Here is a 12,789-nt window from a genome sequence, read left to right on the forward strand (position 1 = left end):
CAGATGTGTGATAGAAATAAAACCACTTTACTGTTTAGAATAAAGGACACACTATAAAAAGTGAACATTATGCAACATTACAAGACAATATACATTCACGGAATATAAAATTCATAAATAACATGGAGGAAAACTGTAAACAGTGCTACAAAATTTAGCAACAAATACATTCCTTCTAGACAGGGTTCGAGATCTCTGGTTGGTTTCTCTCCATCACTTCTGGGTTTCAGGACAGCAGACTGGCTAAAGGGAAAGGCGGGTGCTGGGAGAATCTAAGAAGCCCCTACCCCCAAAGCAAAACCTATTTTCCAAGTTCTTCCCTTCCTCTTGCCTCCAAAGAGTCAATTTGGAAGTTGTTATCACATCCACCTCCCCTACTTTCCCCCATTTCGTTTTGCTTTTGCCGTCAGATTTTTATAATGTTTCTCTCTGATAAAAATACTCTAGTGACATGTTTACCTTAGGTAGCCAGAAGCCATCTTGGGGTAGTCCAGACTGTCAGCTGTCACGTGCAAGACAGAGGTCTGGGGCACGGAAGGGTAGTGTCTCCTGCAGGCCACAGTTTCCCCTAGACAGGGCTATTACAAAAAGTCATGTTTCTGTAATTGTTCAAGAACCATGTTGCCACCATGAGGCTGGTCTGGAACTAGGGGAGGGTAAAAGACAGGAGCCTCTCGGTATTACCTACCCTGGACAGAGCAGAGCACTGGCCTGAGAGCTGAGAGCCTGGGCGTGGAGCTTCGATTGGCAGGCAGAAGAGATGCCCAAAGGAGGCAGCGAGAACTTGGAATTGTATCTCCTGTGGCCCTGGATTCTTAGAAAAATCATGGCTTCCCAACTGGATGGGCAACAGGACTTGGGGTGAAGTAAATGGTAGACTGCCCAGGGCCGGGTGACACAGAACAAGAACATGAATGTACTTTAAACATTTTTCCTACTCCAGGAACAATTGGGATTCCAATAGGGAGGAGGCTGGAGGAGTCTCAGTTACTAGTTCCTTCTAGTTCCCCCAATTCACCAGTCTAGCTGCTTGCCTAGAAGTATTTTCCTCTCCATTCCACTGTAGAATTTGATTCAGGAAAATGGCGGCATGTGGGTTTCATTTTTTTTTTCTCTTAAACACAATGTACACATATTACAGCCTACACATGACACAAGATTTAGCAAAATAAAATGTTCACGATATGATTGAAATACAGAAGTGTCTCAGCTACATAAATGACTTTAAATTATACAGTAAGTGAACGGGTGAAATAAAAAAGCTATAGCTTATAGAAAGCTCAAAACCGCCCTCTGACATCGCTTTGCAAAAGACCCTTCTTTGCCCAGGGCCTCCTCACCAAAGCCTAACAGATGGAGCTGTGGTTCTGCTAATTTATCGACTCTGCAGGGAAACGTCAGGTGCCTCACGCTCAGCCTTCACCCAAGTTCCTCCTTGTGTGAGAGGGGCTGACCACCCCAGGGAGTGTGAATGGCCAGATGCCCCACAGAGAAGACACTGATGTCCCCTCATGGGAGGGAGCTTGTGTAGGTTAGTCAGGGGCCCCACCATGCGAGACCTTGAGGTGAAGATAAGGACAATCCCAAAACATCAAGTCTGGGCTCATCCCTTCAAAACCACTGACCCGCCGGCCTCAGCTTCTTCTGCTCACACTGCCTCTGCCTCACAGAGAAGGCCAAGCCTCCCATTCTCCCCCTGCCAAATGGCATGACCGAAGAGGGAAAGGTACATGGTAATGAAACTGATCCCAAGGAAACCCGATGCCTGTACTGTCTTCCCGCTCTGGGGTTCTGCCAAGCACCTTGCCTGGGCACTTGTGTGTGTGCAAGACACTACAATGTGTTGTCTGCTGCTTTTTTTTTTTTCTTCTCCTGTTTCAATTGGCAGCTCTGTTTCCTAAAGTGGAATGAACTGAAGATACAAATACTAATAGAAGATAAATACCCATAAGCTGAAAAAAGAGACAGAGAGCAATCATGTTCAATGTCACCATCCTACCACCCCCCGCCCGTAAAATATACATTATCACCTAGTCTCAGCATCTCACTTTTGACACTAAAACTTAAAATAATTTTATTTAATAGGAGAATTTATATTATAGTTTTATTTAAAAAAAAAAAAACAAACACAACAGAAACCCTACAACTGGTTGCAAACTCAGGCTTTCCCCAGTGACCAACAATTTTAATTCCAAGAGGTGAGGATCTCAGGAGGTGGCATTCACCCACCGGGAAGCTAGGGAAAGGGGACCAAGCTGTCTCCACACCCAGGAGAGGTGTCCCTCCAGCCGAGGCAGGACGCTGCAGCTCTCCCTCCTGTGCCCAGGCCCGTGACTACACTCTCATCTGCCATCTGAGCCAAGCCAGGAAGGCAGTTAAAAGGAAGGCCCCCAAACATGAAGCAGAGAAAAGGAGACGGACAGGGGTCAGATGACCTGTGATAGGGAAGAGAGGGTGCTGACGGTGTTCAGAATTTCAAATTTTAATTAAAATGAAAAAAAAAAATGTCAACTTGGAATGTCATGATTTTCTTCAAACAAGCAACGACAACAAAATAGAAGAGATTAAACTATTGGCATATTTAACAGCATTGAACAGAATTCTGTGTCCTGTAAAAAAATTAGCTTATGTCCCCATGTGGGTATATGCAAATGTGTATACAAACATATCCCCCTAGGTGAGCTAAACACTATTCTGGAAATAGTATCCTCTACCCAAATCTACTTGGCTATATCTGTGGATAGTGTAAGATGTGTGTATTTCACCAATTTACATAAAAGCAAGCTCCCGGCCAAATCTACCAAAGAGTTTTCCAGGAGGAAATCTGGTGGGAAGGGAGAGGAAAGACATTCATCTCAGTCTTTCACCTGAGCTTTTGTACAAGGCAGGCAAATTGCCTCCTGACCTCAGGCAGATGTTTAAGTCTTCACCAACTAAGAAAGCTCTGTTATTCTGGCCTGGGTGCTTGCTCCAGACTCAGGAACATCTGGTCAATGCAAGCATCACTGGGCTGGGGAACTGCGTGTGTGCTGCGTCATCTCCGACTCTCTTGTAGTTCCTTCCTTCCCTCCCTCACTCTTACATGCAGACACAGACAGACAGTCTGGTTGGGACATGCAGTGGCAGCTCCTGGTGTGTAAGATCTTTCACACACCTCGAGTCTATCTGCTTGCTGCCTTTGACTGATCCTGAAATGGTTGGCCTTTCAGCCACTTCCTTGTCTGTGTCCTTTATGTATTGGAGGAGAAGGACAAAGGGAAGAGGGTCTGGGAGATGGTGAGGTGGGGAAGAAGCAAGAGGGGTGGGAATTATAATCCCCAACTGGAGTAGTTTTTCATTTTTGTTTTCCTAAAAAAATAGAGATTATATTATCACGAAGAAGAGGAATACAGGTTCCTCATTCTTTCTGGCATGGCACCAGAAATTCCCAGGTGGAAATGAGTGATGTCAAAACCAAAAAGAAGGGGCAGGGTGGGGCCAGGAGGATAGTTCCCAGTAAACCCCATATGATAGCATAGACCTTTCTTTAAGTGTTCCAAGTGCTAAATTTGCAAGAAAACAGGCACTAATTTCATTGTCATCATCTGGGAAGAGTTAGTGTCCGAGGGAAGCTCAGCGGGAAGGGAGGGAAGTGAGGTGGGGCAGGGTCTGGTGTTCAGGGGTCTGTGGCATTGATGATGCTTTTGTCCGGGGGGGCCCATCCTCGGTACCAGCTGCAGTAGCCGCCCTTCTGCCGGATGCAGGCATAGTGTTTGGACTGGTAGCCAGGGTAGCCGAAATTGGAGAGCATGTCGGTCCAGAGACACTCGTTCTTGGAAGTAACAAAGCAAGGCAGGTAGTAGCAGGACTTGATCTGCAATTAGATAACAGGCAGCAGTTGATGGAATCTGCCATGGTATGCCCAGGCCTGAGGCTGCCGAGCCTGGATTCAGACCCTGGGGCCACTGCAGGGGAAGCCTAGCCATGTCAGTCTCTCAGTGATAATAATATAAATAGCACTAGCGAACATTTGTTGAGCACCTACTATCTCACAGACATTCTGATAAGTGCTTTGATAGTATTTTCTTTAATTCTCATCACAGTTTTATCTCCCTTTTTACAGATAAAGAAATAGACATTCTGATAAGTGCTTTGATAGTATTCTCTTTAATTCTCATCACAGTTTTATCTCTCTTTTTACAGATAAAGAAATAGGAGGCTCGGAGAGGTTAAGTAACTTGCTGCAGGTCACACAGCCAGTAAGTAGCAGAATTAGACCATTGAGAGGGCTTTTTCATCTCAGATAGATAGGAGATCTCAGTTGTTTTAGGAAATTGAGGAATTAGAAAGGTTACAGTATAAACTTTGGAGTCTAGCTGCCCTAGGTTGGAAACCAGATTCAGTGAACTGTGGGATCTAGGGCTAGTTACTTAAGTTCTCTGAGCTCTCATCTGCAGAATGGAGATCATAGTAATTAAAACCACACAGGATTGTTTTGAAGATGAAATGAGAGAATGGCCCAACTTCCCACAACAGCAGGAAGGCTGTACCTTGGCCCTATACTTGGGTCAGGGGGATGGGCTTGGTTGAAGAAAGACTTTCTGTAGCATCTGGTCTCTGTAGTCCTGGGCCCATTTGCCCACCTGACTTATGAGTCAGCTACCAGGGTGAGCCCACTTGAAACCACTTGGCAGAACCTGCCACTGTCAGGATCCTATACCTACAGCCCTGAACTGCCAGGTGGGGCCAGGGACTCAAGAGCCCTCATGCCCCAGCAGCTTGCAAGTGGTCATCATGGAGGCAGCCCATTACAGCAGAAAGGCATTCTTCCTTCCCTGCCTTCCTCACTGCCCCACCTGGGGCAACATTCCTTACTGTGTCTGCTCAGACCTGCCCCTCTGCCCTGGCCTAACACATGCACACCCTTCCCAGCACGAGGGCCTGGCTCCCAATGCATTGGGAGCTGATGTTTCTAGGGCTGCAAGTCAGCATCTCCCCTCCTTCCCCCAGTGACCCCAGGGCTTACCTTGCAGTTACAACCCAGGTGATACCGATAGTTCAGCCCCTTGCGCTGGGAGAGGGTGAGCTGGTCCCACCTCTCCACAAAGTTGCACAGCCCTGTGTACATCTTGCCATCGTAGACGCGACCTACAGGAGGAAAGAAGAAAACAAGGAGAGGGTTTTGTCCAGAGCCCAGCCCAGAAAGAATTCACACCTACTATGTTCCCACTTAGCCCAGGCACTGTGGCTGGGTACTTTTCAGACCCATGATTTTATTTCACCCTCCCCAACACCTTTCAAAATGGACTGTAGCGCCATTTTTCCAGATGAGGATAATGAGGCTTGGAGAGGTAAAGTGATTTGCCAAAGGTCCCAAGCCCATTAAATACTGGAGCTAGGACTAGAGGCCAACTTTTCACTCCCTTTATAACGATTTGTGTTTTTGTTTTCTCCTTTACTACCTTGACTGCCTAAAGATGAATAACTTTCAAAGGCAGGCCTAACAGGTTGAGTGTGAGGTAGAGAGGAACACACACTCCCTTTTTATTTACAGTAAAGTTGAGAAGCTACAAATTAGGAGATTTGCCTCACAAGGTGAGTGGTGGAGCTAATTCCAGAGTTGAGCCTAAGTGTAGGAGCCTCAAGCTCTTAGCACTGGGTAAGTAGGATGAATTCAACATTAGAGACTCCTTACGATTTACTGGACATTTGGTGAGTCAGCTACTCATTGTGTGTTCTTCTGAAGTCAAGAAACAGTGGACCTTAGAAGCTAGAGTTGGCCATTACCTGTCAGCAGGTACTGGTACTTGTTGACCTCCAGCTTAAGGCCACAGAGACTCTCGGAAGCTTCCGTGTGGATGTACTGCACGTGGGGCATCTTGGTGAAGCCTCGGTACATCTGTGGGCAAAAGGAACATCATGACTTCTTCCTTTCCAATTTGGACACCCGTATGATCCATAATCCCACTGCTGGGTATATAGCCAAAGGAAAGGAAGTCAGAATATGGAAGAAGGGTCTGTACTATCATGTTTACTGCAGCAATATTCACAACAGCCAAGATATGAAATTAACCTAAGTGCCCATCAGCAGATGAATGGAAAAACAAAACCTGGTATCTATACCCAACGGAATATGATTCATCCAGAAAAAAGCATGAAATCTTGTCATGTGTGGCAGCGCAACTGGAACTGGAGGTCATTTTGCTAAGTGAAATAAGCCAGGCACAGAAACACAAATATACCGTGTTCTCACTCATATATGGGAGCTAAGAAAGTAAATCTCATGAAGATAGACAGTGGATTTGGTGGTTACCAGAAGCAGGAAAGGTAATAGGGATTGGGGGAAAGAGATGTAATTAATGGGTACAAAAATACGAGTAGGCAGAAGAAGTAAGACCCAGTGTTCATTAAATCAGTAGAATGACTACAGTAAACATTAACTTATTGTATATCTCAAAATAGCTAGTAGAGGATAATTCAAATGTTCCCTGCATAAAGAAATGATAAATGTTTAAGGTTATGAACATCCCTGATTACTGTACATTTTTGAATATATCAAAATACCACATGGACTCCCAAAATATGTACATTTATTATGTATCAATAAAATAAAAGGAACCCAGGAGAGGAGGCTCAGCACCCAGAAGGCTTGCTGACATTGGATCTGAGGGAATCTCGCTCCCCTATTCGGCTGTCCAGTGCCCTGTCACTGATCTACCCACCCAGGGCCCCCTTCACCCCAGATGAAGCCACCGATCCTCTTGTCTAGCCTTCCTGGTGCCTTCCCAGGTTGGTGCCTTCCCAAAGAAACCTTCCTGTGCAGCCAGCCACACCCCCCATTCCAACTGGCCCACAACACTCCTTCAGCTACACGTCTCACATCCCAGCACCTTTTCAGAAATCCAGAGAAGTAGCTGTGACAAGGGTACTTTTTCTTTGTCAACCTCAGGACCTGAGTCCCATGAATTCAGCCAGCATTCTCATGCTATCTCTGTGACACTCTCCAGCCCACAAAAACATTCTCACTCACATTCCCCTTGCAGTATCCTTAAAAGAGCCCTGGGAGGGATGTATTACAAACTCCACTTTATAGAAATTCTGTTTGGCTGGTGAATGTTGAATTCAGGTTAGAAATTCTCCATGTTTTTTATTCTTCTGAGCGTCTGATGAAAGCATTGGGATCCTTTATCCCAGATGAAGCACATAAACATATCTACAAAGTTCAAAGATTTTTAACTGTTGAACACTTTATTATAATTATTAGATTGAACCACATGAAATTGCTGATATTTGGCTATTTGTATCTACGACATAATCTAATACAGTGGTTCTCAACTGGAGGCAATTTTGCCCCCCTAGGAAATATTTGGGACATTTGGCAATGTCTGGAGACATTTTTGGTTGTCACAACAGTTAGTAGAGGGTAGGGAGGTTGCTAAACATCCCACAGTACTCAGGACAGCCCCAGAACAAAAAATTATCTGGCCCCAAATGTCAGTGATACTGAGGTTGAGAAATCTCCTTTAATATTAGCCCGCGAATCACCGTGACAACCCTATGAGGTAGAAACTAGTATGCCCATTTTATAGATGAGGAGCCTGAGTCACGGGCAGGCTAAGTAGCTTGTTAAGGCCACATAGTTGGGAAATGGCAGAGCTAGGATTCCAAGCAGGGGAATTTGCCTTCAGAGTCCATACTCTTACCCATTATCTTAGACTGGCTCCCAGGAAGCCTCAGAAGCCTATGACCAAGGTCCCCAGAAGCAGGCAAATGCTATTTCCATTTATGGCCACTGTGCCTCCTTCATCAGTGTGTGCTCAGAGTCACTGGGGTGACTGAATGCAACAGAAGCTGAGTCCTCTTTGTGATTCCAGGTCAAGTCCAGGAGTATTATACAGGCCCAGTGTGCCAAGGCGATGCTGTGAACTGTGGGATCTGGTAAGGGTGGGGTGGGGCACTAAGGTGTTGCAGAATTCTGTTATCCCCTCAGTTCTCAGAGTACACAAGCCCTGGACCGCTGGTGGTCTCTGGGCTTGTCCCAAGGGTTTATAATAGGAAAATGCCTCTACTTTACTTCCTGGCATGTGTTATTAATTTACTTACAGTAATTAATACAAAACCAGACATCACTTCGTTGGTGTCTCTTCCAAATGCCTCCCATTTGGCCTGTGAACTGGCGTTTTCTCATCTTTTAAGTGGTGACTGGTTGGCGGGGGTAGGTGGTCCACAAGACCTTCACGGCATAACTTGGTCTGTTGGACCTACTGAGTTTGGGCGCCCCTGCCTTGTTAAAAGCGCACATTGTTCTGATGGACTCAGATGGTCTTCCTTCTGAACCCCTCTTTTCCCCCAAGGCTTGCCAACTGAGCACAGACACGCAGCCAAGTGCTGGAAGAAATGCCCTCTGCACTCAGCATTCAATTATGCGGGGGGGGGCGCGGGGTGGGTAGAGTCACGATGATGACTTCTTCTACGTGAATGGTGCCTCTCTAGCCTTAACAGGAACCATGTTTAAGTGTGCTGCTGTATGCCTGCCATGGAGTGTGGCCTTCGAAGAACATCCCCTACCCTGACTTCTGTGCCGAGCAACTTCTTATTTTTGTGTGGGTGTTCCTTGAGGTTTTGGCAAATGTTTCAACTAAGCACTCGCTCTAGGTCTTTTGGACCCAGCCCATGGGAACCTCATTCCTTCTGCGTCAGTCTTTCCCCTTCACTGCCCTAGTGCTTCGTGAGTGAGAGAATGAAGCCCCTGGTTACAGTCTGGTCACTTGAACTGCTCAGTAAGAACTAAACTCATCGAAATCAGCTTGGCATTGCAGCTACTTGGAAGTTTGAAGGAACCTGCATTTTAACTCCTAGCACTTGCCTAGAGTTGAAATTCTGATACATTACAAATGACTGGCTGTGACAAACATAGTGCTGTGTTTTAGGTTCAATTCTGAAAAGAACAACATGGCAAAGGTAAATTCTACTCAGTTGTGTTTTCTGTATAATAATCCTACCTTGATTTAAATATTGATTCTAAAACTATCATGTCTGTAATCGTAGAGATCTAGAACTGACTTGACAAATTTAGGAGAGTCATAATAGATTTATAATGTCCTGACATCAGAGAATCCTAGAATCTCAGAGTTGGAAAAGATGTTAAAGGTAATCTAATCCAAACCAATGCCATGGAGATCAGTGGTAAATTCAGGTTTTGGAGGCTGAAAGCCAGAGGTTGAATCTTGAATCTTCTCTGCCACCTATTCGCCACTTGAAAAGTTACTTAACCTCTTTGGGCCTCAGTTTTTTCATCTGTAAAATGGGTCAGAGCACTTACTTCTTAGGGTGTTTGAGAGAAGCAAATGACTTAGAATAGCAGTCAGCCCACAACATTCAATAAAATTTAGCTTAGAACAAGTTATACTGAAATTCGTAAGGAGAGGAGGAACGAGTTTGATCCCCTTCCTCCTAAGTCCCTTCCTCAGCTCTTAACAAGAGTAGTTAAAGCTGGTTTAGAACTTCAGACATAAGTGGGTTGTTCTTTTTTGGCTGGGTTCTGCATGCCTCTAGGCCCCTCTTCTTGGTAGCATCTACACAAGTAGCGTCTATGCAAAGTTCCAAGATGTTAGCTTCCCTTGGAGAGAAGGGACAAATAAAGTAAAAAAGAAGTTTCTGAGTCTGGGGACATTTGCACATTTCTTATGAAATGTCTGGCCTTCACTCTACATTGACAGCATGAGTTGCTACAATGATGCCAACTATGTCTTGCATGCCTACCAGAGATCAACACTGTTCTGGATGCTGGCGTACGTACATCATGGACTCATTTAAACCCACAACTTCTTATTTACAGACCGACCAAGCTATCGGGGGCATGATCTTTCTCTACACAGCAATTTGTCTAGCAGGACAGGCAGAGAATGTGGAAATGGAGCCAGTATCTGCAGAGGGCTGGATGAGAGTCCTAAGCCAGGAAGAGCCACAGGCATTGCAAGAAGAATGGTTCCCTGTGGGCTGGGGGTCAAAGATGCTTCCAGCTGGAGCTTCAAAGGCAAGACCCTGCTATTGCTCATTTGGTTAGACAAACCACTAAAGGAAGGAAGTCCCCGGAGGTCTGCTCTGCCTACAGTCAGGACATGCAAAGCACATGACCAGCGGGGCTCCCCATGGGACCCTCCCAGGACCAGCTGGGACATAATGTCCCCCACGTTCTGTCCCCTGCAGCCAGCCAGAGAGCATGTCTCCACTACACAAACAATAACTCCTAGCACAGTGGATCAGTTTCTCATGATCCTGATGGGAGATAAAGTCCCCACAGCTTAGAGCAGCCAGTTCTGGAAACTTTCACCTTCACCCCACAGCCCAGGGCCTCAGCCCCAGCTAATTTCCAAGTTTGGGATTGCAATAAGCTCTCTCAACATTCTAACACGCTTGCTCCCTCTCTCTCTCTCTCTCACACACACACACACACACACACACACACACACACACACACATCGCAGGTCTCTGCGTACTGAAGTGTTCCTGAGAGACAGGTCAGAGGCTCCAGAGTTAGCAGACGGGAGAAGGTCTGCCTGCCCTTCATCAGTGAGAGTAGAGAGGGGTCAGACAGGGCGGCTCCGAGTCTCAGGTTCTCCCAGTTCCTTTAGTCCTGCTCTGAGGGAGCCCTTGCTCACCCCTTCTGACTCTCTAGGGTAGACTCTCTAATCCGCTAGAACAAAGCCTCCCAGGGACCAGTGCCAAACTCATGCAGGCTTGCCTCTCTGGCCTCCCCCTTCCCTCCTACAAAGATTTTTCTGATACATCCTTTGCAGGATATTATAAGTCCAGCCCTACACTGCTGGATGATAAACCAACAAACCCAAGCTGACTTCTTTTTGTTTCCCTGGGAACTAAATACATATGGAGTAGGCATTTATATCCCCCAAAGCAGGTAGGAATGATGAATCAGCCTGCTGCTCCATACTGTATTATCTCCTTATAGGCAAAGACCCTATAGTTTTACTCAGGTTTGCCACTTTGTAGCTGTGTGATCTTAACTGTTATATGACCTCCCAGGTCTCAGTTGCCTCACCTGTCAAACAGAGGACAAGGTGTTATCTATTTTACAGTGTTAGTATAAGGACTGATCTATGCAAAGACCTAGCAGAATGCCTGGTACAAAGCAACTGCTCAGTAAATGTTACTGATGCAGAGTCTTATAATTGTAAGCAGTGTTTTATCTTTGTATCCCCAGCTCATAGCACAGTACTAAGCACAGAGAGAGGGTGGGAGGGAAGCATGAGAGGATGGATGGATGGACTATTACTTCTACTTCTAGCCTGTGTCTTCTCTGACTTGCAAGCTGGTACCTAGAGACAAGCAGATTCCAGTGGCATCCCTGGATAGAAGGGCACTGACCAGTTCTATGGATCATGATACCCAGCTGTGGGAGGGTCAGAGTGAATAAAAGCCATGAGATGGTGACTGATGATTAAAGTAAGATGGCAGGGAGATTTGGGAGTCACATAAAGAACACAGGATTGGGAAGAAATTCCGATGCCTCAGCTTGGGGATCAGATCTGCCCCTTAATTAAATGCTTGACTCTGGGTAAGTCATTTCCCCTTTGCGCCTCTGTCAGAAGTGAGACGAGGGACCTTACGTCTAATTCCAGCAACATGATTCATGAGCTCAGATGAAGGATGGTGAACAGAAAGCCTAAGCCCACCAGACTGGGAGTGGGAGTGTGTCTTCTGAAACTGATGGGCTAGCAAATGTTTGGTCTCTAGACAGACCCCCGTGGCTGGTCTGACACCAGCAAGGGGAAATGGGACATTCTGCCCACAGGAAGGGCCTCTGGTCACCCTGGTCTCCAGGCCCTGATGGTAGGAAGGAAAGCAGGCAGGCTTAGGAATTGCCGCCTCCCAGCTATTTCCCTCTCAGCTCTCTGCTGACCACCAAGTGTCTCGTAATGAGGATTGTTCCAGACCAGGCAGGTTCATGTGTTCTCTGAACCTCTGCTTTGGTCTAATATGCTTTGGCATTCCTGCGCTGACTGCCAGAGGTTGCAAAGTGGATTTTTTGGGTTGTTGTTGCTCTTGCTGGTTCCCCACCCCCGCCCATTCTTCTCTCCCCAGGGCTGTCTGAAGACATAAGCTGGTCTCATGACCAAGCTTAGGCAGCCAAGGGCAACTGGCCAGGGCTGACTCTGGACATTACATAACCAGAAGGCTGTGGATGTTTGCAAAATTGAATCCAAAGCAACAGGTTCCACAAAATTAGTACATCCAGCCACAGGCCTCAGGACACAGGAATAAGGAAGCCTGGAGGTTGGCATCGGGGATGGTTGGGTACCACCATGGGCTGTGTCACTGCCCCACTCCCTTCTACCTGGACATTGTGGCTTGTCTCCTCCGGGGAGTTTCCAGGCCTATGGGGTCTCACCCTCATGCCCGTATTAGATGGGTAAGCATTCACCAAGTCACTTTTGCATGCCAGGTCCTACCCTAATTGCTACGGATGCAAATATGAGCAATAAGTTAAAGGGCTGGACAGTTCCTGTGAACCTCAGCACACCCCACATTGAACTTCTGATGAGTCACACACATACATGCCTCTTCTCTCCCAACCTGACTCTAGCTCCTAAAGATGGAAACTGTATCTCCCTCACGGCTTCCGTGGCTCCTGGATGGGAGCTCTGCATGTAGAGAGGTGCTTACAAATATAGGGTGATGAACCAGTTGCTGAGTTATTCAAGGTGAAGCCCCAGTCTTCTGTGCTAAGGCAATCACCAGTACACCCTTCCATTGTATACCACCCACTCCTCCTTACAAGTAACACGGCCC

The 12,789-nt window shown here is 46.4% G+C and overlaps 2 protein-coding genes across 7 annotated transcripts in view; one reads left to right on the top strand and one right to left on the bottom strand.

Moving 5' to 3' along the window:
* SYN3 (synapsin III) overlaps window positions 1–12,789 on the top strand; it is a 556,822-nt gene that overhangs the window by 189,570 nt on the left and 354,463 nt on the right. The gene's annotated exons all lie outside the window — the stretch shown is intronic.
* TIMP3 (TIMP metallopeptidase inhibitor 3) overlaps window positions 7–12,789 on the bottom strand; it is a 61,825-nt gene continuing 49,042 nt past the window's right edge. The window contains exons 3-5 of the mRNA XM_050745870.1: window positions 5,767–5,878; window positions 5,006–5,127; window positions 7–3,853 (exon numbers count right to left, since the gene is read on the bottom strand). Coding sequence (XP_050601827.1) covers window positions 3,656–3,853; window positions 5,006–5,127; window positions 5,767–5,878 — 432 coding nt within the window. The 3' untranslated portion in view covers window positions 7–3,655. The remainder of the gene's footprint in view (window positions 3,854–5,005; window positions 5,128–5,766; window positions 5,879–12,789) is intronic.

Source organism: Macaca thibetana, chromosome 10 (genome assembly GCF_024542745.1).
Source record: "Macaca thibetana thibetana isolate TM-01 chromosome 10, ASM2454274v1, whole genome shotgun sequence".
Taxonomy (NCBI): Eukaryota; Metazoa; Chordata; class Mammalia; order Primates; family Cercopithecidae; genus Macaca; species Macaca thibetana.